The sequence below is a fragment of the Sycon ciliatum genome, chromosome 4, assembly GCF_964019385.1.
Source record: "Sycon ciliatum chromosome 4, ocSycCili1.1, whole genome shotgun sequence".
In the NCBI taxonomy this organism is placed as follows: domain Eukaryota; kingdom Metazoa; phylum Porifera; class Calcarea; order Leucosolenida; family Sycettidae; genus Sycon; species Sycon ciliatum.
This window is the reverse complement of record NC_088646.1, coordinates 8,531,589-8,555,170: the sequence shown is the minus strand read 5'-3', so window position 1 is coordinate 8,555,170 and position 23,582 is coordinate 8,531,589. Positions and strand designations below refer to the sequence as shown.

The window sequence follows — 23,582 nt, the reverse complement described above, 5'->3', positions numbered from 1 at the left end:
ACAACCTGGGCAGCGTACTTGTCATTCCGTCTCAGGAGTGTGGGATGGAGAATTTTATAGATACAGATAGCCCGCGAATATTATTTTTATTATACAGATAGCCCTGTAACTGCTCAACACCCTGGCCCCCGTGCTTCCACAAGCAACACCAAAGCTGCTTTGGGTAAGTGCGTTTTTCAATCTCATAAGATTTATTCATGATATTTGCGAGTCATTGCCACCCTATGGCTATGGAAATGTATGAGCACACTGTATGCGCGGCGGCCGCGAGCGTCTGTGTGTTTGCAGAGACCTGCATGTTTGTGCATGTGTGCACCATACGCATGTATGAACATGCACATGCATATGCGCTCATTTGGACGTGCCCTCGCACACATACTATACACACGTGCATGACCGCTCCCAGGGCATGTTGGTGTGACATGTGTAATGGGGCATCTCCACTCATGCACATGAGTGTGCACATGCATGTGGGTGGGTACGCACACGTGCGTGAATGTATGTGTGTGTACGCGCGCGTGTGTTCTATTGCGTGTGAGAGCATGCATGTGTGTGTGTTTGTGTGCGTGTGTGTGTGTGTGTGTGTGTGTGTATGTGTGCACGGATGTGTGTGTCAATGGTGTGCATTTTGTGATTGGTGAACACTCTGATCCCTAAACCGCGATACGGGAGCTCCCAAGCTACAGCCTCAGATTGATTTATAGTTCATCGTTGGGAATGAGTTCGCTGCTCATGATGCTGTTGCGGATGTTGCGGCCCTAGCTGAAATTGTCGAAGCTCGCCCTGATGCCAGTATCCTGTAGCACTCTGTCACTTTTGCATCAGCATGTTCGGCGATGGAGTTTGCAGAACATCAGCAAAAGCGGCTGGCCACCCTTCAACCGTTGGTCCAAGCAAAGTGCTTCTCTAAATCAGTTGCAGTGCGGGCAGCTGCCAGTGGGTTGGTGATGAAGCACTTTGTCTTGTCCTACAAACGAAGTGGTGAGCCAGCCATTTCCAGACTGATGAAGGAGCAAGTCGGAGGTAAGAAGCGGGTGACAGTCTCAAGGAAGATTATATTAGTGGTGGCTGAACACCTAGCGAAGAACCAGCAGCAACCCAACTGTAAGGAACGCCCTGTGGCACAGTGCTTCACTTGTTTGTGCGCACCGTAAAATACCATCATTTTCGCCAGTGTGGGGACACGTTCTAGCTCACATAGTTGAAGAACAAGAGGACTCAATGATGTCTGATTCGTTCCAACATGTCAGCTTTCATTGTAGTTTGATATGGGACAGTGCTAAGCGCTATCATAGCTACATGTACATGTATCACAACCAAGTGCCAACAGGAGAGTAATCATGGAGAAAAGTACCTATCGATAATGCGTGCACCCAGGGTTTTCCGGCAAATTTACTAGTTCAGCTATTCCATCCTTGTATTGCTCTGAACGCCGAGGGCTCTAGTGAGTTTATGCAACACCTAACAGGCAAAAATCCAATAAGTTATGACCAAAGCAGCAGCAGAGAAGTACAAGCAATATAGATACGTGAATTTACCAATTTTAGGCAAATTTTGACAGTTTTTTGGATTTTTCTCCAGAATATGCACGGTGACCCCTATTTTCGCCGCGGTAAACCTGTTCCAACCCACTTATAGAACGTGTTTGAAGTATCCACATATGGGGCAAACTCAAAAATAAGCTGCAAAAAATATTCAAAGTTTCATTTTTTGCGTCTTTTTGTTCTTCTCCAGGAAATGACGACCTGGATCCCATCGCCAACCAAAGTGTACATTTTTCGGTGTTGATATCATCTTAGTCAATACCTCGAACAGTCTGTAAAATTTTATGTCATATTTTCTGTCCTAACTGATGTTATGGATGATTTCTCATCAATTTTGGGATTTTGTGTCATTTTGTGTCATCAAGGAAAATTGTGTTTTTGGCAAGACCTATTCGGGCAATTGAAAAACTGATGTTACTAAGCGAAAATATAAGGCTGTACCTATTAAGGGGGTTCGGGACAGTTAGGCCCAAAAATTTAATGGTGGTTTAGCGTGTGCGCTAAGCCCTGTTAACGAACGTGGAACATCTACCACTCATACTTAGTCTGATGATCATGCATCTGATTATGATGTCATTGCTATACATGCGCATGCGCAGCGCGCGCCACTCTCCCACGCATGCATTCCAAATCTTGCTTTAGAGAGAGAGAAGGAGAAAAGAGAGACTCCTTTGTCACTTTTGCTTTCTGACGACTTGACTGTTCACTGGTTTGTCCGTCAGTGTCAATTTCCTACATTTTTCAACGGTCATGCCAAGAACACGGAGCACCTCACGGGGTGCAAGCGCTGCTGGCACTGACGCTGACGGTCCCCCAGCTCTATACCCGTATCCGCAGCGGGCTGTGAATTCTGCGAATTCTCAAGACCATCGGAGAGCAAGGTCCCGTGTGATCCATGCTCATGGGCACATTTCAGCCAATGCGGACCAGGTGACTTCTCCTGCGCCGTCACAACCAGCTCCTCTCACCCTGAGCGACCTGACTGGTGTTATCCAGCCCCTCCTGGAGCGCGTGGAGCGCTTGGAATCCAACGTCGTCGCCCCTACCACCTCGCCCATTGCCGCACCAGCACCCGCACCAGCACCAGCATCAGCTCCTCTCCCGCTGGGGCAGCCTTCCCCGATGCACTTTGCTTGCGCAGCCGGCTCTCCAGGACTCCCCGTCATCCCTCCACGGCTACGGGAACGTATCACACGAGGTGAGTTTGTCGAATTTGGGGACTTGTTGCCTGAAGCCATGTCCGGCAGTAGTGATGTCCTGCAGTTATCGTTGGTGAACGGCAGGTCCGTTGAGCTGGTGCAGAGCTCGTCCACTCCCCAGCCCTCCAAGCGCCGAATCCATGACTTGGCGACGTGGTTAGAGGCCTTCACCTTGTTCACCAGAGTCCTGGTCGATGCGTCGCCGGACCAAGCTCCAGATTTGCTGGCGTACCAAGCCAACATCATCGAGGCCAACAACAATTATCTGACCGACGCGTGGCTGACCTATGACCGTCGTTTCCGTGCTGGTCTTGCTGCCATGCCGCACCTGTATTCCTGGCGGCAACTGGACCCTAACCTCTGGCAGTCCTGCTTCACGAGCCGCGGGCGCCCTATCCGCTCGCGTTGTTCTCTCGTGCACCCATCTCCAGCCCCGCATTGCCCCTTTCGTGGAGGGCTCCCTCTTGCGCAGCACGCAGGCGGGAGCCAGTCAGCCACCAGCCCAGCTCCTCGTCACGATGGCCGCCAGATCTGCCGGAATTACAACAACGGCGCCTGCACATACCCGTCCTGCATACGGGCCCATGTCTGTCTGTCATGCCGCGGCAAACACCCAAAGAAGACTTGCACCCGAGCGGCCTCTCAGTCTTCCCAGTGACGTCGTCACTCCAGTCAACGTGCCTCGGCTAACTGCACTGCTAGCTGCTCACCCTGATGCCCTGTTTCGTGATTATGTATGTGCTGGCATGTTTAACGGCTTCTCGATTGGTCACACCACTCCTCTGGTATCATGCATTCAATCTGTCAATCATCCGTCCAGTCTCTGCAATAAACAATTTGTCACCCTGTACCTACAGTCTTGTTGCGATGCTGGGGAAGCAGCTGGTCCGTTTGCTGAGCCGCCATATCAGCTGTTTCAAACCTCGGGTTTGGGCCTGATCCCAAAATCCAATGGCAAATTTCGCCTCATCCATGACCTATCCTCCCCCACTGGCCGCAGTGTCAATGATGGTATTTCCCGGGAGTCATTCAGCTTGGAGTATGACACTGTCGATTCGGCTATTTCCTATATCATGAAGTTCGGCCGTGGTTGCTACCTGACCAAAGTGGACATTCGAAACGCCTTCCGATTATGCCCTGTTGCCCCCTCTGACTGGCACTTGTTGGGTATCTCTTGGGATGGTCGTTACTATTTCGAAAAAGTCCTCCCGTTCGGCCTTCGGTCAGCTCCGTACATATTTGACAAGTTTGCATCTGCCCTTCATTGGGTTCTGGAGGACACATGCCGCCTTCCCCATCTCATTCATTATCTGGATGACTTCCTGAATGTATCGCCTCCCAGTCTTCCTCTTGCCCAGCACCAGAAGTCACTACTGCTCGACCTGTTTGCATATTTACAGGTCCCAGTTGCACCTGAGAAGGTTGACGGCCCCTCTACGGTTCTCACCTTCCTGGGCTTAGAGCTGGACACAATGGCACTGGAGATCCGCCTTCCACCCTCAAAGCTGACTAAGCTATCTACCACCGTGTCGGCCCTCGTCCAATCCGGCCGGGTTCAGAAACGCGACCTCGCCTCCGTATTGGGCAAACTCTCGTTCGCGTCCAGAGCTGTACCAGCTGGTCGCACATTCCTGAGACGCCTGTACGACCTGGACAGAGCAACTCGATCAACACCATTGCACCAATGGCTACGCATTTCGGCATCGGCAATGGCAGACCTGTTGTGGTGGGCAGAGGCCCTGACCATATGGAATGGGAAGTCATTCTTCCTGGTGGATGAGTGGACGCCAGCCCCCGACATGCAACTACAGACTGATGCCAGCGGCACTCACGGTTATGGTGCCTTCTACAACGGCCGGTGGCTGAGAGGAGAGTGGACAGCCCAGAACGAGAACGAGAACATTGAGTTCAAAGAAATGTATGCTATCATAGTTGCCTGCGCGACCTGGGGTTCGGAGTGGAGCAGGCGACGCATTCAGTTTCAGTGTGACAACAAGGCCGTGGTGGACTGTATACGCTCCGGTACCTGCCGTTCACCGCCAGTCATGACACTTATCCGGGCATTGTATCTGCTGTGTATTGAGCATGACTTCTTGGTGTCAGCTGTCCACATTCCTGGTGTCACTAACACTGTCGCCGATGCATTGTCTCGCAATTTGCTGCAGGTATTCAGGCACCAGGCCCCGGAAGCAGCAGCCGAGCCAGATCAGCCAGTCTTGCCAACTCTCCGTTGACAGACTCCGTGCTACAGCTAGCAGCACTGGCAATAGCACCATCCTCCCGCCGGACGTATTCTACCGCCGAGACCCGCTACTTCCAGTTCTGCCAAGTGCATGCCTGCAACCCATTGCCGGGCGACGACTTTACTTTGTGCTATTTTGCTGCCGAGTTGTTCAGGACTCTTCAGCCTCGATCTGTCCGTGTCTACATGTCGGCAATCCGCAACCTTCATGTGGAACTTGGCTTTGCTTACCCGTCGGGCCCAACAACTCTCCTCGCTAGGGTCCTGCGGGGCATCGACAGGTCGTCATCGACACAGCGTCATCGTCTGCCGATAACCACTCCACTTCTCAGGGAGATCTGCCGGCATGTTGCCGTTCCACGCATGCGGCACCCTCACGACAAGGCCATGCTAAGGGCAGCTTTTTCCTTGGCGTTTCATGGGTTCTTCCGTTGTGGAGAACTGACTGCTGGCCTGAGGCGATGTGATGTGACGATCAGTACTGACCAGCGGTCGTTATCGGTAAACGTGCGCTCATCTAAGACGGACCCCGACAGCACGGGCCACACAGTATTGGTTGGAGCCAGCACGGACGCACTGATCTGCCCAGTGCAGGCCATGGCAAACTACCTGGCGTTTCGCCCCGGCGGCGACCATCTGTTCACTTATGCTAATGGCCAGCCGCTTACAAGAAATGCAGTGTCCTCTGAGCTGCGCAACCTGCTGCCACTCTGTGGGGTCACGGACCCGAGTGCATATGCCAGTCACTCTTTCCGGATTGGCGCCGCAACATCAGCGGCCATGGCAGGTGTCCCCGAACACATCATCCGTATCATGGGTAGATGGCGCAGTGATGCGGTCCACCGCTACATCCGGGCTGCTACAGCTGACACCCTGCGAGTGTCACGTCAATTAGCTGCAGTTCAAAGTCATCAATGGTAGCTGCGGGTTAGTGACCACATCATGCCTGAACTGCTTAGCTTTAGCTTTACATTGCTGCTGTCAGTACAGCACAATACACCAGTCGTATTTCATTATTACTCTCATGCCATATTGGGGATATTGGGAACGGGCAGTCTATCTCCGCAGCTGGCTCATTTGAATCACTACCGGTCGCAGCTCCTGCCCACGGCAGGCCGACCGTCTCTCGTTCACACTCTGTGTGCTCCAGGTCACAGCTCCTGCGCAGAGCAGGCCGACCTGTCTGTCTCTCTCTCACACACACTATGTGTGCACCGGGTCACAGCTCCTGCGCAGAGCAGGCCGACCTGTCTTTCTCATGCACGCCAGCTGCTCCGCCCAATATCCCTGATATGCCAACCAGAAAACAATGTGTTCTGAGCCGGGTGCATGCCTGTATGTGGAGAGTGCGTTAATGGTGGTTTAGCGTGTGCGCTAAGCCCTGTTAACGAACGTGGAACATCTACCACTCATACTTAGTCTGATGATCATGCATCTGATTATGATGTCATTGCTATACATGCGCATGCGCAGCGCGCGCCACTCTCCCACGCATGCATTCCAAATCTTGCTTTAGAGAGAGAGAAGGAGAAAAGAGAGACTCCTTTGTCACTTTTGCTTTCTGACGACTTGACTGTTCACTGGTTTGTCCGTCAGTGTCAATTTCCCCTTCCCTCCCAACCCCATTCGACTGGGGATCACTATCTCTCCGTCACTGTCACCATAATTTCCTCAATAACAGTGTCAGTACAATTCTTGTCAATATACTTATATCGGGTGAGGGCAGTCTATCTCCGCAGCTGGCTCATTTCAATCACTACCGGTCGCAGCTCCTGCCCACGGCAGGCCGACCGTCTCTCGTTCACACTCTGTGTGCTCCAGGTCACAGCTCCTGCGCAGAGCAGGCCGACCTGTCTTTCTCATGCACGCCAGCTGCTCCGCCCAATATCCCTGATATGCCAACCAGAAAACAATGTGTTCTGAGCCGGGTGCATGCCTGTATGTGGAGAGTGCGTTAATTTCTACATCAGCCCAATCTGACATCAGGTTTGAATAGGTACAGCCTTATATTTTCGCTTAGTAACATCAGTTTTTCAATTGCCCGAATAGGTCTTGCCAAAAACACAATTTTCCTTGATGACACAAAATAACACAAAATCCCAAAATTGATGAGAAATCGTCCATAACATCAGTTAGGGCAGAAAATATGACCTAAAATTTTACAGACTGTTCGAGGTATTGACTAAGATGATATCAACACCGAAAAATGTACACGTTGGTTGACGATGGGATCCAGGTCGTCATTTCCTGGAGAAGAACAAAAAGACGCAAAAAATGAAACTTTGAATATTTTTTGCAGCTTATTTTTGAGTTTGCCCCATATGTGGATACTTCAAATACGTTCTATAAGTGGGTTGGAACAGGTTTACCGCGGCGAAAATAGGGGTCACCGTGCATATTCTGGAGAAAAATCCAAAAAACTGTCAAAATTTGCCTAAAATTGGTAAATTCACGTATCTATATTGCTTGTACTTCTCTGCTGCTGCTTTGGTCATAACTTATTGGATTTTTGCCTGTAAGGTGTTGCATAAACTCACTAGAGCCCTCGGCGTTCAGAACAATACAAGGATAGAATAGCTGAACTAGTAAATTTGCCGGAAAACCCTGGGTGCACGCATTATCGATAGGTACTTTTCTCCATGATTACTCTCCTGTTGGTACTTGGTTGTGATACATGTACATGTAGCTGTGATAGCGCTTAGCACAGCCCCATATCAAACTACAATGAAAGCTGACATGTTGGAGCGAATCAGACATCATTGAGTCCTCTTGTTCTTTAACTATGCGAGCTAGAACGTGTCCCAACACTGGCAAAAATGATGGTATTTTACGGTGCGCACAAACAAGTGAAGCACTGTGCCACAGGGCGTTCCTTACAGTTGGGTTGCTGCTGGTTCTTCGCTAGGTGTTCAGCCACCGCTAATATAATCTTCCTTGAGACTGTGACCCACTTCTTACCTCCCACTTGCTCCTTCATCAGTCTGGAAATGGCTGGCTCACCACTTCGTTTGTAGGACAAGACAAAGTGCTTCATCACCAACCCACTGGCAGCTGCCCGCACTGCAACTGATTTAGAGAAGCACGTTGCTTGGACCAACGGTTGAAGGGTGGCCAGCCGCTTTTCCTGATGTTCTGCAAACTCCATCGCCGAACATGCTGATGCAAAAGTGACAGAGTTCTACAGGATACTGGCATCAGGGCGAGTTTCGACAATTTCAGCTAGGGCCGCAACATCCGCAACAGCATCATGAGCAGCGAATTCATTCCCAACGATGAACTATAAATCAATCTGAGGCTGTAGCTTGGGAGCTCCGGTATCGCGGTTTAGGGATCAGAGTGTTCACCCAGCACAAAAATGCACACCATCGACACACACACATCCGTGCACACATACACACACACACACACACACACACACACACACACACACACACACACACACACACACACACACACACACATGCATGCTCTCACACGCAATAGAACACACGCGTGCGTACACACACATACATTCACGCACGTGTGCGTACCCACCCACATGCATGTGCACACTCATGTGCATGAGTGGAGATGCCCGCATACACATGTCACACCAGCATGCCCTGGGAGCGGTCATGCACGTGTGTATAGTATGTGTGCGAGGGCACGTCCACATGAGCGCATATGCATGTGCATGCTCATACATGCGTATGGTGCACACATGCACAAACATGCAGGTCTATGCAAACACACACACACTCGCGGCCGCCGCGCATACAGTGTGCTCATACATTTCCATAGCCATAGGGTGGCAATGACTCGCAAATATCATGAATAAATCTTATGAGATTGAAAAAAGCACTTACCCAAAGCAGCTTTGGTGTTGCTTGTGGAAGCACGGGGGCCAGGGTGTTGAGCAGTTACAGGGCTATCTGTAATGTATCTATAAAATTCTCCATCCCACACTGCTGACACGGAATGACAAGTACGCTGCCCAGGTCGTACCTCTTCTCTTCAACGCAATCAATGAGCGCCAGAGGTTTGCCACATCCAGGATTCTGGCACGCAGACAATCCCACAGCCAGATACCTGAGATGAACGATTCGTCGACCGTGAAGAGGGGCACTGAAAGACCTCTTCGCGGGAGTCGAATCCAGTGGCGTTAGTGGTGGAGATCGCCCTTTCCGTTTTTCAGGAACTCGATCGATCGTTTGAGTTTGCGAAGCGTCCCCGTCCTCGGCTTCTTGCATCGTCCAGTACGCAGAATGAGAGGCCGCGTCGTGGGTGACGGATTACTCTCCCGCGTCTTCATCTCCACGACACGTCGGCAGGAGAACCGAGCTATCCAAAAACCGCCAATGTCAAAACAAATCCGCAAGTCCACTAGTGGCTGAGCTTCTTCCTCAAATCTTGTCTCGACTCGAGCACGCGCTGCGAAGTCATGGTCAAACTGCTTATTTTTTTACTCGATTGTGCATGATCGCGTCCCATTTTTCCATTCCGAAAGGCATTATTTTTCAGAAAAAAATTCGGAAATCCAACATGGCGCTAACCGTCGCGAACCTCCTTAATCGTGGTATACTGTATAGACATAGAATACACACATCACTTCTTACAACACACACACACATACATCACTATCAACCCCGTTGAATGCATACTTATTACAGAAGGCTGCTGTGAAGTTTGTGAGCTATTGCCTCTATTCTAGGACAACACAGTCCATAGTACTACATTACATTGTGCAGTATAGCTTATACCATTGCATGCTAGACTTGGCAACTCAGATGCAATTACCTTGCGAGAGCTGGACTAGCAAAAGACAAAAGGATTATTCAGCAAAAATGCATGATGACGGCAAAGAATTTCTTACTCACCGTCAGCTAAGGGTTGAGTCAGCACAGCCTGCCACAACTGTAACAGACGTGGAATCTGAAAAGGCAGCGCAGATACAATGATACAGTATGATTGACAATGCTAACAGCAAGGACACCAACCAATTCAGCCCATGAAAAGATGGCTGCAGACTGCAGTGAAAGATTGCTGCAGCGATTCAACCACAATGAATGAAGTTCAAGCAGCAATGTGGGCGTGTGTGTATATTATGTGTGTCGAGAACTGCCGTTCACGAATATTTGAAATACATATAAATTTAGTGTTCACGTCTTACTTGAACTTCCTGTAGTTTCAGTCTGCAACTCCGTCGTCTTTCTCCTTTCTAACTCAGTCTTTCCATTATCTGACAGTGGTGCTCTCACCTCTAGCTTGGTGCAAGCACCCTCCGCCAGACGCGAACTACATTCTTGTTTCTCTAAAGTCTCTCAAATATATTTCTTCTTCGCGTTCACTTTCGTTCTGCCGTTTATTTATTTATTTATTTTCCTTTCTTTCTACCTCGTGGTACACGCGCTACATGTGCCACCATCTTTGTTTCCATGGCACCACAGTGCACCTGACCACGCGATCGCTACGCAGCTCAGGCCCGAATGGGTCTGGGTGCGCTGCGTCGCGATCTATTTGGCCTCGCTTGCTTCCGAGCACCGCCGTTTTCGGAGCGTACTCATTGTGCATCTCAGTTCTTTTCTCCGTTGTTCGTCAGGCGAAATTACTGGTCAGTCGGCGTCACGCATTTTTCACAAAAATTTGCGTTTCATCTGCTGGGAGAGTATGCGTGTACTCGAGTCTCATCCTGAGCACGTTTTTTTCTTCTTTTTTTCAGCTCCAGTATAGCTGTATTTTTCATTGCAAAACCGTCCTCGATTGTTGTGTTTGTTGTTCAAACGAAGTGGACATTCAATCATGAAGGCAGAGGACATAGGAGCCTGATTGGAGTTTCTCGTGGCATAGGACGGCCACACAGAGACACTTTGGGATTTTCTGAATATAAAATACCGTACGCACGATGCTGACATCAATTTGTGCGATATCAAATTGTTTGTGATCTACCACATCGAGCAGAACGGGATCCAAACACAAGCTTACCGACGGTTAGGCTGCCGACCGTCTGGCTGTCGGACTGGACAAATGATCCCTGGCTTCACCGGATGCCAGACGTCGGACACCATGTCCTTTGCCGCGACGTCCATATCCAAAAAGAACTCCATCTTCGTCGTGAAAAGGCTTGAAATACTCAATATTCAACCGAGATTCGCGGTCTCACCCTTTCTCAGATCGAATCATTTTTTGTTGTAGCAGTTGCAGGGCAGATCCCCGCCACTACTTCAACAGAAGATGGCTCCAAAGCATGCCTGGAACAAGCCATATCGAGGTTGCAAGCCACCCCTCTCAGCACTTTTTTTGAAGAAATTCGAAATTTCAATGGTGGAAGATATACTATGAAGAGAATTTCAAAAAGTATATTTCGCGGAGCGATCGCTCAACCTACGTCATTCAAACTTTGCAGGATGATTCAGACATACATGCTAGGCATGGAACCACAGAAGATGATATCATAGGTGACACACAGAGTCACACACACAGCAGATTCGTGTGCACAGATACTAAATTAGTGGACGTCGTCATCTTCTTCCCGCTGATCTCAAACGTACGATGACGTGCTATTTCGCCTGACGTGTATCTCCTTGTTTTGGTTATTCTTCTTCTTGACTGAAGTGTAGTTGATGAATGAACGATGGTGGTTTGTGTTGTAGTAGTGTGAGTGTGTGCATGGTTGGAAAGGTCTTCTACATTCTATAATCAAATCGATAAGATTTTGACAATGTGTGTGTGTGTGTGTGCGTGCGCGTGCGCGCATGGTATGTGTAACAGCAACACATAGTGCAGTATAATAATACTCTGACATGAACAGTAAATAATACAGCGTACAGTGTAAGGGGTACTACTGACCTTGAGCAGCTGAGGTACATATGATGCCGAGATCAGAGATTGCTGCAAATCGTTGAGCTGCATACAAGACAGTGAGCAAACACAGCATCACCGCATCCACGCCAGCACACCCATATATGAATACTCTGATCGGATCGCATCAGAAACGTTACACAGAGAACACCAAACTACAGTCGTGGCCAAAGAAATCCAACCCACGTGCCAAAAGCAGCGCCAAGGCTCATGCGGACCCTGGATCAGTTTTTTTCAGCGTGCATGATGTAATTGAAATGGAAACGCGGCGCAACTTTTGACTTGTGGGTCGGATTTCTTTGACCACCACTGAACATGATTGTACACCATGCTAGCATACAATGGTACCTGCCTACCCTGATACCCAACTTCACACTCAGCGCTCGCACGTGCAGTCCGCCGACCACTTGTTAGAGAACTGCACCATGGGAGGGAGGCATGGCGGACCTTGAAAACTTACAAAAAAATAGCTGGCTTGCACAGCTGCAGATTTCCAAGGGCTGCTTGCTGCCTCAGGGTGCAGCATGAAGTGTTGTGCATGTGCCTGGAGTTCACTGGCCGGTACCGCGGTACTGCAGAAAAACTGCCCGGTGATGCTTCTGGAGTCCATGGGGAAAAAAAGAAATATTCCCACACCGGGAATCGAACCCGGGCCGCGGCGGTGAGAGCGCCGAATCCTAACCACTAGACCATATGGGACACCTGATGATATTTACACATAGAAGCCTGAAGTATGCAGCAGAGAGTTTGAGATGTGCATCACATACTTCTGTCAGGTGAGCTCATGAGTATGTGTGGTCAGTTCTTCAGCCTTGCAAGCTGTTGAATGGTGCAATACCAGCACAAGTTGCTATGACTTCTGCTGTAGCATCGCTATCATCGCCTCTGGCGATGGGCGTCAAATGGTCAAATGGTGCGTGCATGGGGTGAAAAAGCCCCAAGGTCCAGCAACACAGGCCACACATGTGTGAGGCGAGGCGTCATAACTACAGCTGCATACTTATGTTTATGGACTATATGACAATATCTCCTATTGTAAAAAAAGCCCTGCTATTTGCCACAGTTTTTACTGATCATGCCAGGTGGCAATCAAATCTGCCATGACAAAAAAAAGGAAAGTTCCCACACCGGGAATCGAACCCGGGCCGCGGCGGTGAGAGCGCCGAATCCTAACCACTAGACCATATGGGACAACTGGCAATGATCACTACATATGGAGATCTCAAGATGCAGTACAGCAAATATTAAAGATGCCCATCCATACCCATGCATGTTTCACATGCAGCAAAAGCCATAGCAACTTGTGCTGGGATTGCACCATTCAACAGCTTGCAAGGCTAAAGAATTGACTGCCACTATTCAGCCTGGTCTACACCACACAGCTATGAAGTGGCTTTTTCTGGCCAGTGAATCCCTACTTTTTGGTCTATTTCATTTTTTTCACGCACACACATCACACCACATACTCCGGCATGCACCGGCTGTTGGTAACCACCCAGGAGAATGAAAGAAAAGTCAGGAGGAGTCTGAGAAAGAGAAGAAAGACGCACACAGACGCGAAATACATCAGACACCTTGCTACACTCAAACCCAAACCTACCATTTCCAATTTGAGCATCTGCTGCAATAAATCTCCCCACAGTGCAACATCGTAGAGATGATGGTCAAGACTGAATCCCACTGCAAACCGGAGTGCCTGAAGAAATAAATGACAGCACACACAATTTTATAATGACACATGAGCATAGTCGCAGCTGGGTTTTGTGTGCATCAGAGATCATGATTAATGTGTGAACTCTACCGAATACTAGCAAGGTGTAAGACCTAGCACATCTGCATGAATGAGTTGCGACATGTAGGTGTGAAAGTGGCAAGCAGTTATTTGTAGGGTGTTTATGCATGAGCGTGCAGGGATGCATGCATGAGTGCATACACGTGTGTGTGTGTGTGTGTGTGTGTGTGTGTGTGTGTGTGTGTGTGTGCGCACACAAGTTGCTATGTATAACATAGCTGTTCGCTATCATTGTTGTGTATCGGTAGAAAGACTTTTCAAGGCTCATTTTGTTGTGGTCCTTTCGTTTATTTTGGTTTGTTTTGCGTTCTGCTTTGACTCGTATTTGACTGGTTTTGGTTGCATGTATAGTTTGTACGTGATCCAAGTAACGGTTACGTCATTGTCATACGTTGTGTTTTGTTGCGCGCATGCTCGTATGCTGCCATAAATGTTAGTCTTTTTCTTCAGTTTTCAGTTTACCTCGTCGTGTCCGGTCTTCTTGTCTGTCCGTCTCCGTCTTGTCAAGAAATTATGTAGAACTCTCAGTTCAGTTTCGTTGTTGTGTGTGGCGGGTCGGATGGGCAGGGAGGCTGGGCCCCTGACGCCTGGACAACATGTGCGAGTGCACAAAAATCATCGCTTCCGCGATGGGCAGATCTGAGGTCTGAGGTGTGTGTGTGTGTGTGTGTGTGTGTGTGTATGTGTGTGTGTGTGTGTGTGTGTGTGTGTGTGTGTGTGTGTGTGTGTGTGTGTGTGTGTGTGTGTGTGTAAATTTCAACAGACCAAGGATGACAAAATATTAATACACACTTGGCGAGGAGCCAAAAATGCACGAGGCTACGATTGTCTAGCAACTTGGCTGATAAACATGACGACAAATCCACTTGAGAATACTAGTAGAGCAGGACTGCCAGTGATAGCAGAAACCATGCTGTGTGAAGGACCAGCTACTGTACCAGTGAACATGACCACATCGGTGTATGCATGTACTGCTGAATGGCACACTGAAGCAGGAGGTGATGATCAAGGACAATGTAGCTAAACTCAACACCTGGCAGTCCTATAGGTATTAGAAGCAGCAGCAGAGACTAGCCCTAAACACAGGAGCTATCCATAGGGACACAAAGGCGTGAATACTCTCACTGCTTGCATCAACACCTTGTCCGGCACTATTCCCTCAGTTCTAGTATTATATAGCAAAGCTGGCCTCCACCGGTGCAAGGTATTTGAAACTGAACAGTGACTGATGTAGATATGTTGATCTGTTGTTAGCTGGCTTTGCCAAGAGTGCGTTTCATATAAGGAGTAGTTTCTGTGACAGAGCTGGAAAAGGTTCATGACCAAAGTGCGCCAATATGCGTGACAGCCTGGTGGATGGGACGGGAGCAGCAGTAGCAAAGCGACGGCACACTGCAGTCGGGAGTAGAGCGCCGGTGCATGCGAGAGCAGGTAGACAACCATGCTTGCATCATCGCAACGTTTCTACGTCGGCGGACTGGCCAGTATGTCTCAGCATCATCTTCTTCAGCGTAGCGTCAGTAGTGGCAAGCATTGCTCCTGCTCCGCTTCCAGCTGCTGTTGCCGGGGAAAGCAACGGTGCACTTGGGCATGGCAACCAGGATCAAGGCCGATATGCTAGGGACAGCAGTCCAAAGGACGACATAGATCTCACCTCCAGTGCACAAATCCTCCGTAACATCTTCTCAGGTAGTCCATATCAAAACGCAAGTGAGCTGTCACCAGGTATGGCCGTGCAATGCACCGCACAGCTAAGTTGCCAAACACTGAAGTTGCCCACGTTGACAACCATCACGCAACACCTACCGTTCAAGACGATAGACGTCTGTTACGCATTGTCATGCATGTACTGTGGAATACATGGCACCATAAGCTGGCTATTCTCACCTAGTTGCAGAACAGTGAGAGAGATTTTCAGGGAGTTCTGTTCAGAGAAACATGTCATCGGAGACTATTCAGCAGGCGGAATCAAGCCATATGAAATAGTGCACCGAATGGACAGTCAATTATCCAGTCTCATCGAGCAAGTCAAATGGGATGAAATGCGGCTCAGAGTTTGCAATCAGACATACGTCGACAATCTCCACATCCAAACCCAGCTAAGCGGCAACGTGGAGGTGAGCAGCATTCTGACTTTCTTAAAACTGCTACAAACAACCATTCAAACTCTTCTAAAACAGCAGGAGGTGACAAGCAGCCTGTGGAAGCTGGCAACAAAGCTGGACGCTACGCTAGCCGCAGAGCGCAGTCTGGAAATTGGCGAGTTCCCGTCCGTGTATGAGCCACTGGCAGCCATGATGTGCCAGGCCGTGGTGCCCATGAGCTCTCGACAAGTCTTGGCCAGCTGGGAACGTCCGTGCTATGACTTGCTACTCCTGCTATCACAACGATACATCATGCCAAACACTACACGCGAGTGGCTGAGTACACTGGTCGAAGATTCGTGCAAGGCGTTCTTTGGCGCTGGCGAGAAGCCAGTGCTCGTCACAGATTATGCTGAAAAGATAACTTACAAAATCCAAAAAAAGTGTCCAAAAGGTTTGAAAAAGTCAGGAACCAAGTATATCCCGTTCCCCACTGCTCCAACACAGCATCCCCCCAGAATAGCTGGCCCCGCCAATACCACGCAGAGCAACGTAAACAACAAACTACCCATGTTGTCCACAGAGGCCTATCGGGCAGCGTTGCAGGGAGCCACATCACTGTTGCGCAGGGTGTATGCACCGCTTGAAAGCACCAGCACCGGCTTGTCAACACAACAGGTCCAGCTATGCACGGCTGGCTTCGTTTGTACGGCGCACATCTTCCGCCGGAGGCTGGAAAGAGTGGCGGAAATGACTCACTACAAGATGCTGAGGATCTGCAGTGAGCTGGTGTGCGTGCGCTGTACCCTGGCAACTCTGAGCTCTAACCATGAATTGAACCAGTGTATTACCCTGAACAACATCAAACACATGATGTGCAGGTTTCCTCATGAGCCTTCGTGGATCAACGGTCAAAGCCTGGACATGGTCTCACCTGCAGGCCTAGTAGGATTGAAAGAGAAGCTGGACGGTTTCATTGCCTCGTTGCAGAGTAGAAGCGTGACCGGTACTCACCTCTCAAAGTTCTCGCACTGTGTCGTGCATGCAAACGGCACAAACACCATAGCCAGCACCATCGACTACTTGACCATATTCAGTACCTTCACGGCAGACCTACTTGCGGCACATCAGTTTCTCAGCATGCTGCATCAGCAAGTAGTGGAGCTGGACGCAGTCATAAGCAACACAATGGGCATAGCCAGGAGTGAGAGAGCTTCACTGTACGTGCCACTGGCAGGTATCGTATGTCAGGCAGCCAGACAGGACCTGAGCCACCGATCAAGCACTAGCAAATGGCAAGTGCCGTGCCACGAGCTGCTGGAGCTACTCAAGCTGAAAGCCATCGTGAACGCAAGCAACAGCTTCATCTACGACTGGCTCAAGGGCATTGCTGACAGGACGTGTAGTGACCTGAACATTCAGTCGGATTCAAACCCAGCACAGTTTAACTATGTTCTGCAGCTAGATCAGCAGCAGTTCAACACGATCAAGGGCACTTGTCAATCTAGTGGCCATCACACCATCAACACACTGCCGGCAAACGAGTACAAGAGACTGTTTTGTGTCCACAACAGGTGTCCATGTCACACAGCTAACAGCACAATCGTCCCTTTCCTCGATCGATCACTCACATTTGTCACCTACATCCAGAAAGACCTCTGCTCGGCAGTCCCAGACTGTCCTGTGGACACCGGGCAGCCTGGGAATATGGTCTATGGCAGGGGCTACAGCAACAAGCAGTGGAACTGTCAACTTGACTGTCACTACAACCCGCAGTGGTGCAGCAGTGCAGTAACCAAAACAATGATTGCAGGCAAAGCCATGGCGCAGGTGGCCAGTGTACTAGTTGTGTTATTCACAGTTATTATGACGTTCCAACGCTACTGGCAAGACAAACAAATCACAAGCATCCGCCTCATCGCCATCACCAACACCATCGTAGGTCTGCAAAGCATTCTCGGTTTGATCAGTCTGGCAGCTGGGACGATTGGCTGCCGGGACGACCATACCAATGCTAGAGGCTTCCTTGATTTCAGAGGCATGTGCGGCTTTACTGCAGTGGTTGATCTGCTGTCGATGAGTGCACTACTGGGTGCTCTGCCTGGTATATGTGAGGTACTATGGGTACATGCTGCCTACCTGACACACAGCCGCAACAAGACGCACTGCGCCGAGATGAAGCTGGTGACAATCCGCCACCCGCTGCTCACCTATCTAGTGTTCGTGGCAGTGTTTGTCACGCCGGCAATAGCAGCACTGGTGGTTATGGCCCAGGGGTTGCGTGGACACGGCGACTTGTCAACGTGTCTGGGAATAAGCTATTCGTCAAGCAACGGCATTACGTTCATGGCGGTCATATTCGTGACATCATTCTTAGTGGCAACAGCCGGTCTGCAACGGACGCTGCGCCTGCTCAGCTGCAAGAAGGGACAGTACAGTGGCTTTGATAAAGCCACGCGTAAACTCTTTCTACCCATCACCTATGTCTTCCTGCTGATGCTTCTACTCATCTTCCAGGTATGTGTTATCATCACAACGTTCGCAGGCTCTCTCCACAGTGCGCAGTGCTGCAGGCCAGCAAAATTCACACCCATGAGTAAAGTAGCCCTATGTTCGACTACACCGCCTAGAGCTGCAGTGCACAGGATGTGCAGCACGCGGTGCTATCTTAGTCATGGGGCAAAGTTCAGTGGCCAGCGCTTTACAACACACGACCATGATTCACTGGCATATGACAAGTTGCTGTGATTGCAAACACGTGCAAACAAGTTAGTGTAAACGTGCATATACTCAGACATCTGCCTCGTACACAGGTACATGTGAAGCTAGCTTAGCCGTTGAAGCTTGATACATCTAGTTTCAGTGCAGTCGGGTTTCGGGAGTGGCGATGGTTGTAATCCCTCAGGGATAGACGGTAAATGTAATCACTGCTTTGCGGTTTTTTTCTTTCTGCCTTCAGCTGGGAAGAATCTATGCATACCAACGCTACGCGGACATGAGAGATACCGGTAAACACATCGACAAGGTCAATAGCTATGTGCAGTGTCACGCAACACACTGTGACACATCGCAGTGTCTGTCTGCACCGGCACTTCAGGTCCGGTGCTGGGCAAAGGGAGTTGCAATGGAGATGGGCGAGACCGTGATCGGCATTATCATGATGCTAGTGCCCTACCTGCAGACTATCACACACAACTACCGGCAGCTGTGCGCCAAGAGACACGGACTAATAGTGGGAAAGCAGAGGGAACAGCCTGTCGAGCAGGGAGTACTGCACTTTGACATCACAGACTTCCAGTGAGTGCAAACCTGTTGTGGTACAGCTATGAACAGGCGGCCACAGGTAATGAGAATGACAAGCAGTCTTTTCAGGCATCACATCAACATCAGTGTTGATATGCATGTACCAGTATAACTTAACAATGGCAATAGTTGCAAGGAGATAGCATACCAGGGCCGCGCATACAAGTCATACAGTCATGTTCTGCTCTCCTTACCAGCGGTGACGTGCTGTGGTTCTTGAGCAGACCCCGCACTAGACCTTCCTTGTTGCAGTGCTGGAAGGTGCTGAGCGACTGCGAGATACGCAGTCTGTCCAGCTCCGCCACACACACCAGTGAGTATAGATACGCCCTGTGTACCACAGCATGGAGAGCAAGCATGAGTGGATATTCGATAGGCAAGTGAGATGAGAAGAGAGCTGGCGACAAGCTAGGCTCTGTTCTGTTTTCTGAGACATTTGCGTTCAGTGTATGCAGACATTGGCAATACTATTGCTTGGAGATTTCAACAACCTTGGGAAATCATGGTTCTTGAAGTTGATGTTGGCAGTTCATATTGGATCACGTGCCCTAAGTTTCATGCACAGAGGTGGACTTGTACGACTCTAGAATTGATTGACTGACAGCCAAGGCTTAGTTCTCTGATTGTTTTGGCTATTTCTTGGTGTTCTTTTGCATCAGTTTCATTTCTTTCCATGTGTAGTGATCATTCTAGCACCAATCCAATCAAAAGAACTATCTAAAACTAGTGGAAGATATCAGACACCGGACTTATGAGAGAGACTAACAAACTACAATGTTACCTTATTTGCACTGGAAAGAGTTGAGGTGTGTGTGTGTGTGTGTGTGTGTGTGTGTGTGTGTAAAATATTTTGCCGAGAGGAAGCAGATTTGTTAGCTCCTGGTTTTCTCTTTGTTGACCTCCTCCACGGGGCGGCCCTGGCCTTCTGGTCAGGGTCGTCCCTGGGTATTGACTGGCAGTAGGCTTTTCATGCCTTGCAGCCGGTTTCGCGTGCGCGCACGCGCGCGCATTCAGTGCGCTGACGACCAGGGCGGGTAATTTGTTGCCGTCACCGTCTTCTTGCGTCCTTTCCGCATCCTCCGCAGTGGTGTGGCGAGCCCTCGGATCAACCCCCAGCCAAAAACAGTGCAGTGGCGTTCGGCAAAGCAAGTGGACTCCTGGATGAGAAAGGAAACAGGTCAGACTCGCAGAAATTTCTTCCTGCGCGATGTATCGCTGGTCGTAAATTTGTCCTTGGCCGTGTTGTTTGGACCTGAGTGGCCATTCGTCGGACGGCGATGGTGAAGTGTTATTAGCTTGCTGTGCACACTCCTCGTCGCTCGTGAAAGTACGTCTTGTGGAGCCCTTGTGGGACGTTCGGTGCCCACCCTCCAACTCAGGATTGTGTTTTTTCTGATTCACGAAGGCCGAAGCAGTACGCGTACAGACGTTTGTTGAACAGAACATCATGTTCACATTTATTTTTTATATTGTTCCTTTCTCAGTCGTTACATTTTATAGTGGACCTGCACAGACTGTTCATCTGGTTTGTGATATTTCTTTCCTCTGTTGGTGAGTTCTTTTCCATCAATGTGGCAGCTTGTTTTGATTTCCTTCTTTTTTTCAATTCATTCTGCTGTACTTCCTGTTTTGTTTTGCGCCACTGCCCCTCACCTTGCGCTCAGTTCTCTGAGTGGAGGGCGGCGTGACCCCACTGGGGTAGCTGATTGGTAGTAGTAGTAGTAGTAGTAGTAGTGTGTGTGCGTGTGTGTGTGTGTGTGTGTGTGTGTGTGTGTGTGTGTGTGTGTGTGTGTGTGTGTGTTTCATGCACATACTAGGCTTGCATACTGTTAACTGCTGTGCCTTGCTCATGATTATTGCTCATGTAATTTGAACATAGGTGGAAGATTCCACCAATACATCCTCACAGCATGAGTGCGTGCAAAAAACATCGTCTGCACACACACACACACACCTTTGACCTTTGACGCCCATCGCCGGAGGCGATGATAGCAATGCTACGGCAGAAGCCATAGCAACTTGTGCTGGGATTACACCATTCAACAGCTTGCAAGGCTGAAGAATTGACCGTCACTATTCAGCCTGGTCTACACCATACAGCTATTTGGAGTGACATTTTCTGGCCAGTGAATCCCTTTTTTGGTCTTTTTCATTTTTCATTTTTTTTTCCCGCACACACATCACACCACATACTCCGGCATGCACTGGCTGTTGGTAACCACCCAGGAGAATGAAAGAAAAGCCAGGAAGAGTCTGAGAAAGAGAAGAAAGACGTGTGTGACCATAATCGTCGGGAATCGAACCCGCAATCTATCGATTGGAAATCGCTGCACATACCACTGCACCATATGGGACACACACACACACACACACACACACACACACACACACACACACACACACACACACACACACACACACACACACACACACACACACACACACACACATACACACACTTGTACTTGTACTTGCTCACTGCCAAAACTGGTCACGTGGGTCTCCCCGGGAGAGGGGAGAGAGACTCAAAAGGAATCTTGGAAAGATGACTCAATTGGCCATTGAACCACCCAACGGCCGACACCCCCTGAAATCCCCAAACTAGGGTGGACTTGAAATGATCCCACTTATGGGCTCACCACACCTCAGTAAGTGGGTGAGGACAAGGAGCAGAAAAAGGATTGACGGCATCAGGGTATCCGTCCCGGGATCCAACTGCAGGTACCCCTGCCCCCAGTGAAGGTAATACTTGGTACTAGTGTGGGTGGCTAAATCAGAGTGGATCTGATATAAGCTTCACTAGCACCATTGATTACACAAGAGTTAATCTAGCCAGAAGCAGTCCATGGTTAATTGGAAAGGCTTCCTGTCTGAAGCCTTTCCATACTGGTACTCGATGTTCCAGTTTTGTGACACGAGAATGGCACGAGAATTAGTGTACCGCTGAGTGTACCGCTATACACATGGTCGACACGTAGTCGACACGTTGTTGATACTTTTTTGACACGTGACCCCGTCAACGGTCTGCTTTGTGCCAATGCCACTCGGTAAACGCCGATGTCGCGTATGACAAAGACGACTATCCCGTACGCGAAATAGTTGAGAACTGCATGACGTGGACCTGACGGCAAGGACAACTGCGAGGAGGCCCCTTTCGGTACCCCTGACGGGAAGGAGAACTGCAGAAGTCGAACGAGGAGGCCCCTTTTCCGTACCCCATACTGCAAAGTGCCATTGATGGATACCTTTTGCACCTGGAACGACCCCTTAAACGCTGTCGCGGCGACTATCCCGTACGCGAAATAGTTGAGAACTGCTGACGTGGACCTTTTGCACCTGGAACGGCCCCGTAAACGCTGTCGTGTCGGCGGAGTGAATGTGCAGGGTACTAGGGTGAAAAGAATTGCTGCAAAGACGTCCCCTCTACTAGGCTCTAGGCCTTTGCCTTTGGAGACATCGTCGGCAAACTGAATGCGCAGGGCGAAAAGAATTGCTGCAAAGACGTCCGCTCTAGGCCTTTGGAGACATCGTGGGAACTCCTTCCGGTACTATACAAACTGCTGACGTGGCCGTGGACATGTACATGGAGAGTCATGGTGGGACTTCATGTACATGGATACATGGTGGGAATTCCTTCCGGCACCCCCGTACCGCAAAGCCAACGGTGGGGAAGGAGAAGTGCAAACGTGCAGGAAGACGAACGAGGAGGAACCAGGACGAGCGAGCAATGGCAGGACTAGCTGGACCGTAAGTAATAGCTGAATTGTGCATGACAACTTGACACCCATGCGGCACTCGCCACTTGCCACTGCATATTTCTTGTCCACTAACAATGTCTCTTCTCTGCCCCCTGTGTGTCCACGGCCCTGTTTCTGAATTGGCCCGATGAATCGAATGTCTTCCGCAACTGGAACGGCCCCGTGAACCGCTGTCGCGTCGGCGACTGAATCCGCAGGAGGGAAAATATTGCTGCGAAGACGTCTCCTCTAGACGACGGTAAGGCACCCCATTGATATGTTGTCAGTGTGTGCCAGGGTATCGCGCGATGGTGAATGAGGAATGATGAAGGGTACGGTGGGACTGTAGACCTGTTACCTTCTACTAACACGTTATCAGGTGGAGAGTGTCTTGTACTCACGTTATCAGGTCGAGAGCGTATTGTAGTCACTCTCTCTATTCCTGTACTTCATTACGTTTAAGGTGTACGTATAACTTCTCAAAAAAATTTAATGGTCCACAGTCGTGTCGGAAGGGTACGGTGGGACTGTAGACATGTTACCTTCTAACACGTTATCAGGTGGAGAGTGTCTTGTACTCACGTTATCACTATATCAGGTCGAGAGCGTATTGTAGTCACTCTCTCTATTCCTGTACTTCATTACGTTTCAGGTGTACGTATAACTTTTCCAAAAAATTTAATGGTTCACGTCTTCAGATAGAGAGCGTATTGCACCCACTGTCTAGTCTCTGTAGTGCATTGAGATTTTGTTGATCGAACATGAAATGGATACACAGACAAAGCCAGGCCAAGTACATGGCGAGATGTCGCCAGAAGAACGTCTTCAGGTAGAGAGCGTATTG

At 49.5% G+C, this 23,582-nt stretch overlaps 3 protein-coding genes and 2 non-coding genes across 6 annotated transcripts in view; 2 read left to right on the top strand and 3 right to left on the bottom strand.

Annotated features, from left to right (window-relative positions):
• The window catches only part of LOC135814280 (kinetochore-associated protein 1-like), a 135,962-nt gene that overhangs the window by 4,607 nt on the left and 107,773 nt on the right, over window positions 1–23,582 (bottom strand). For both annotated transcript variants that reach the window (XM_065327379.1, XM_065327380.1), the window contains exons 59-62: window positions 19,196–19,331; window positions 13,423–13,518; window positions 11,811–11,867; window positions 9,842–9,896 (exon numbers count right to left, since the gene is read on the bottom strand). In XM_065327379.1, the coding sequence (XP_065183451.1) occupies window positions 9,842–9,896; window positions 11,811–11,867; window positions 13,423–13,518; window positions 19,196–19,331 (344 nt within the window). The remainder of the gene's footprint in view (window positions 1–9,841; window positions 9,897–11,810; window positions 11,868–13,422; window positions 13,519–19,195; window positions 19,332–23,582) is intronic.
• Window positions 2,031–6,276, top strand: LOC135814279 (uncharacterized). The gene is made up of 2 exons (XM_065327378.1): window positions 2,031–2,742; window positions 4,909–6,276. Exons 1-2 carry the CDS (start codon window positions 2,295–2,297, stop codon window positions 5,904–5,906), a joined length of 1,446 nt encoding a protein of 481 aa, XP_065183450.1. The 5' UTR covers window positions 2,031–2,294; the 3' UTR covers window positions 5,907–6,276.
• Trnae-cuc (transfer RNA glutamic acid (anticodon CUC)) lies at window positions 12,450–12,521 on the bottom strand. Its single transcript has one exon. It is a non-coding gene; the product is annotated as a tRNA-Glu (tRNA).
• On the bottom strand, window positions 12,942–13,013 carry Trnae-cuc (transfer RNA glutamic acid (anticodon CUC)). The gene has a single exon. It is a non-coding gene; the product is annotated as a tRNA-Glu (tRNA).
• On the top strand, window positions 14,843–19,781 carry LOC135814282 (uncharacterized). Its single transcript, XM_065327381.1, has 2 exons — window positions 14,843–18,215; window positions 18,658–19,781. The coding sequence occupies exons 1-2, from the start codon at window positions 14,952–14,954 to the stop codon at window positions 18,997–18,999; spliced, it is 3,606 nt and encodes a 1,201-aa protein (XP_065183453.1). The 5' UTR covers window positions 14,843–14,951; the 3' UTR covers window positions 19,000–19,781.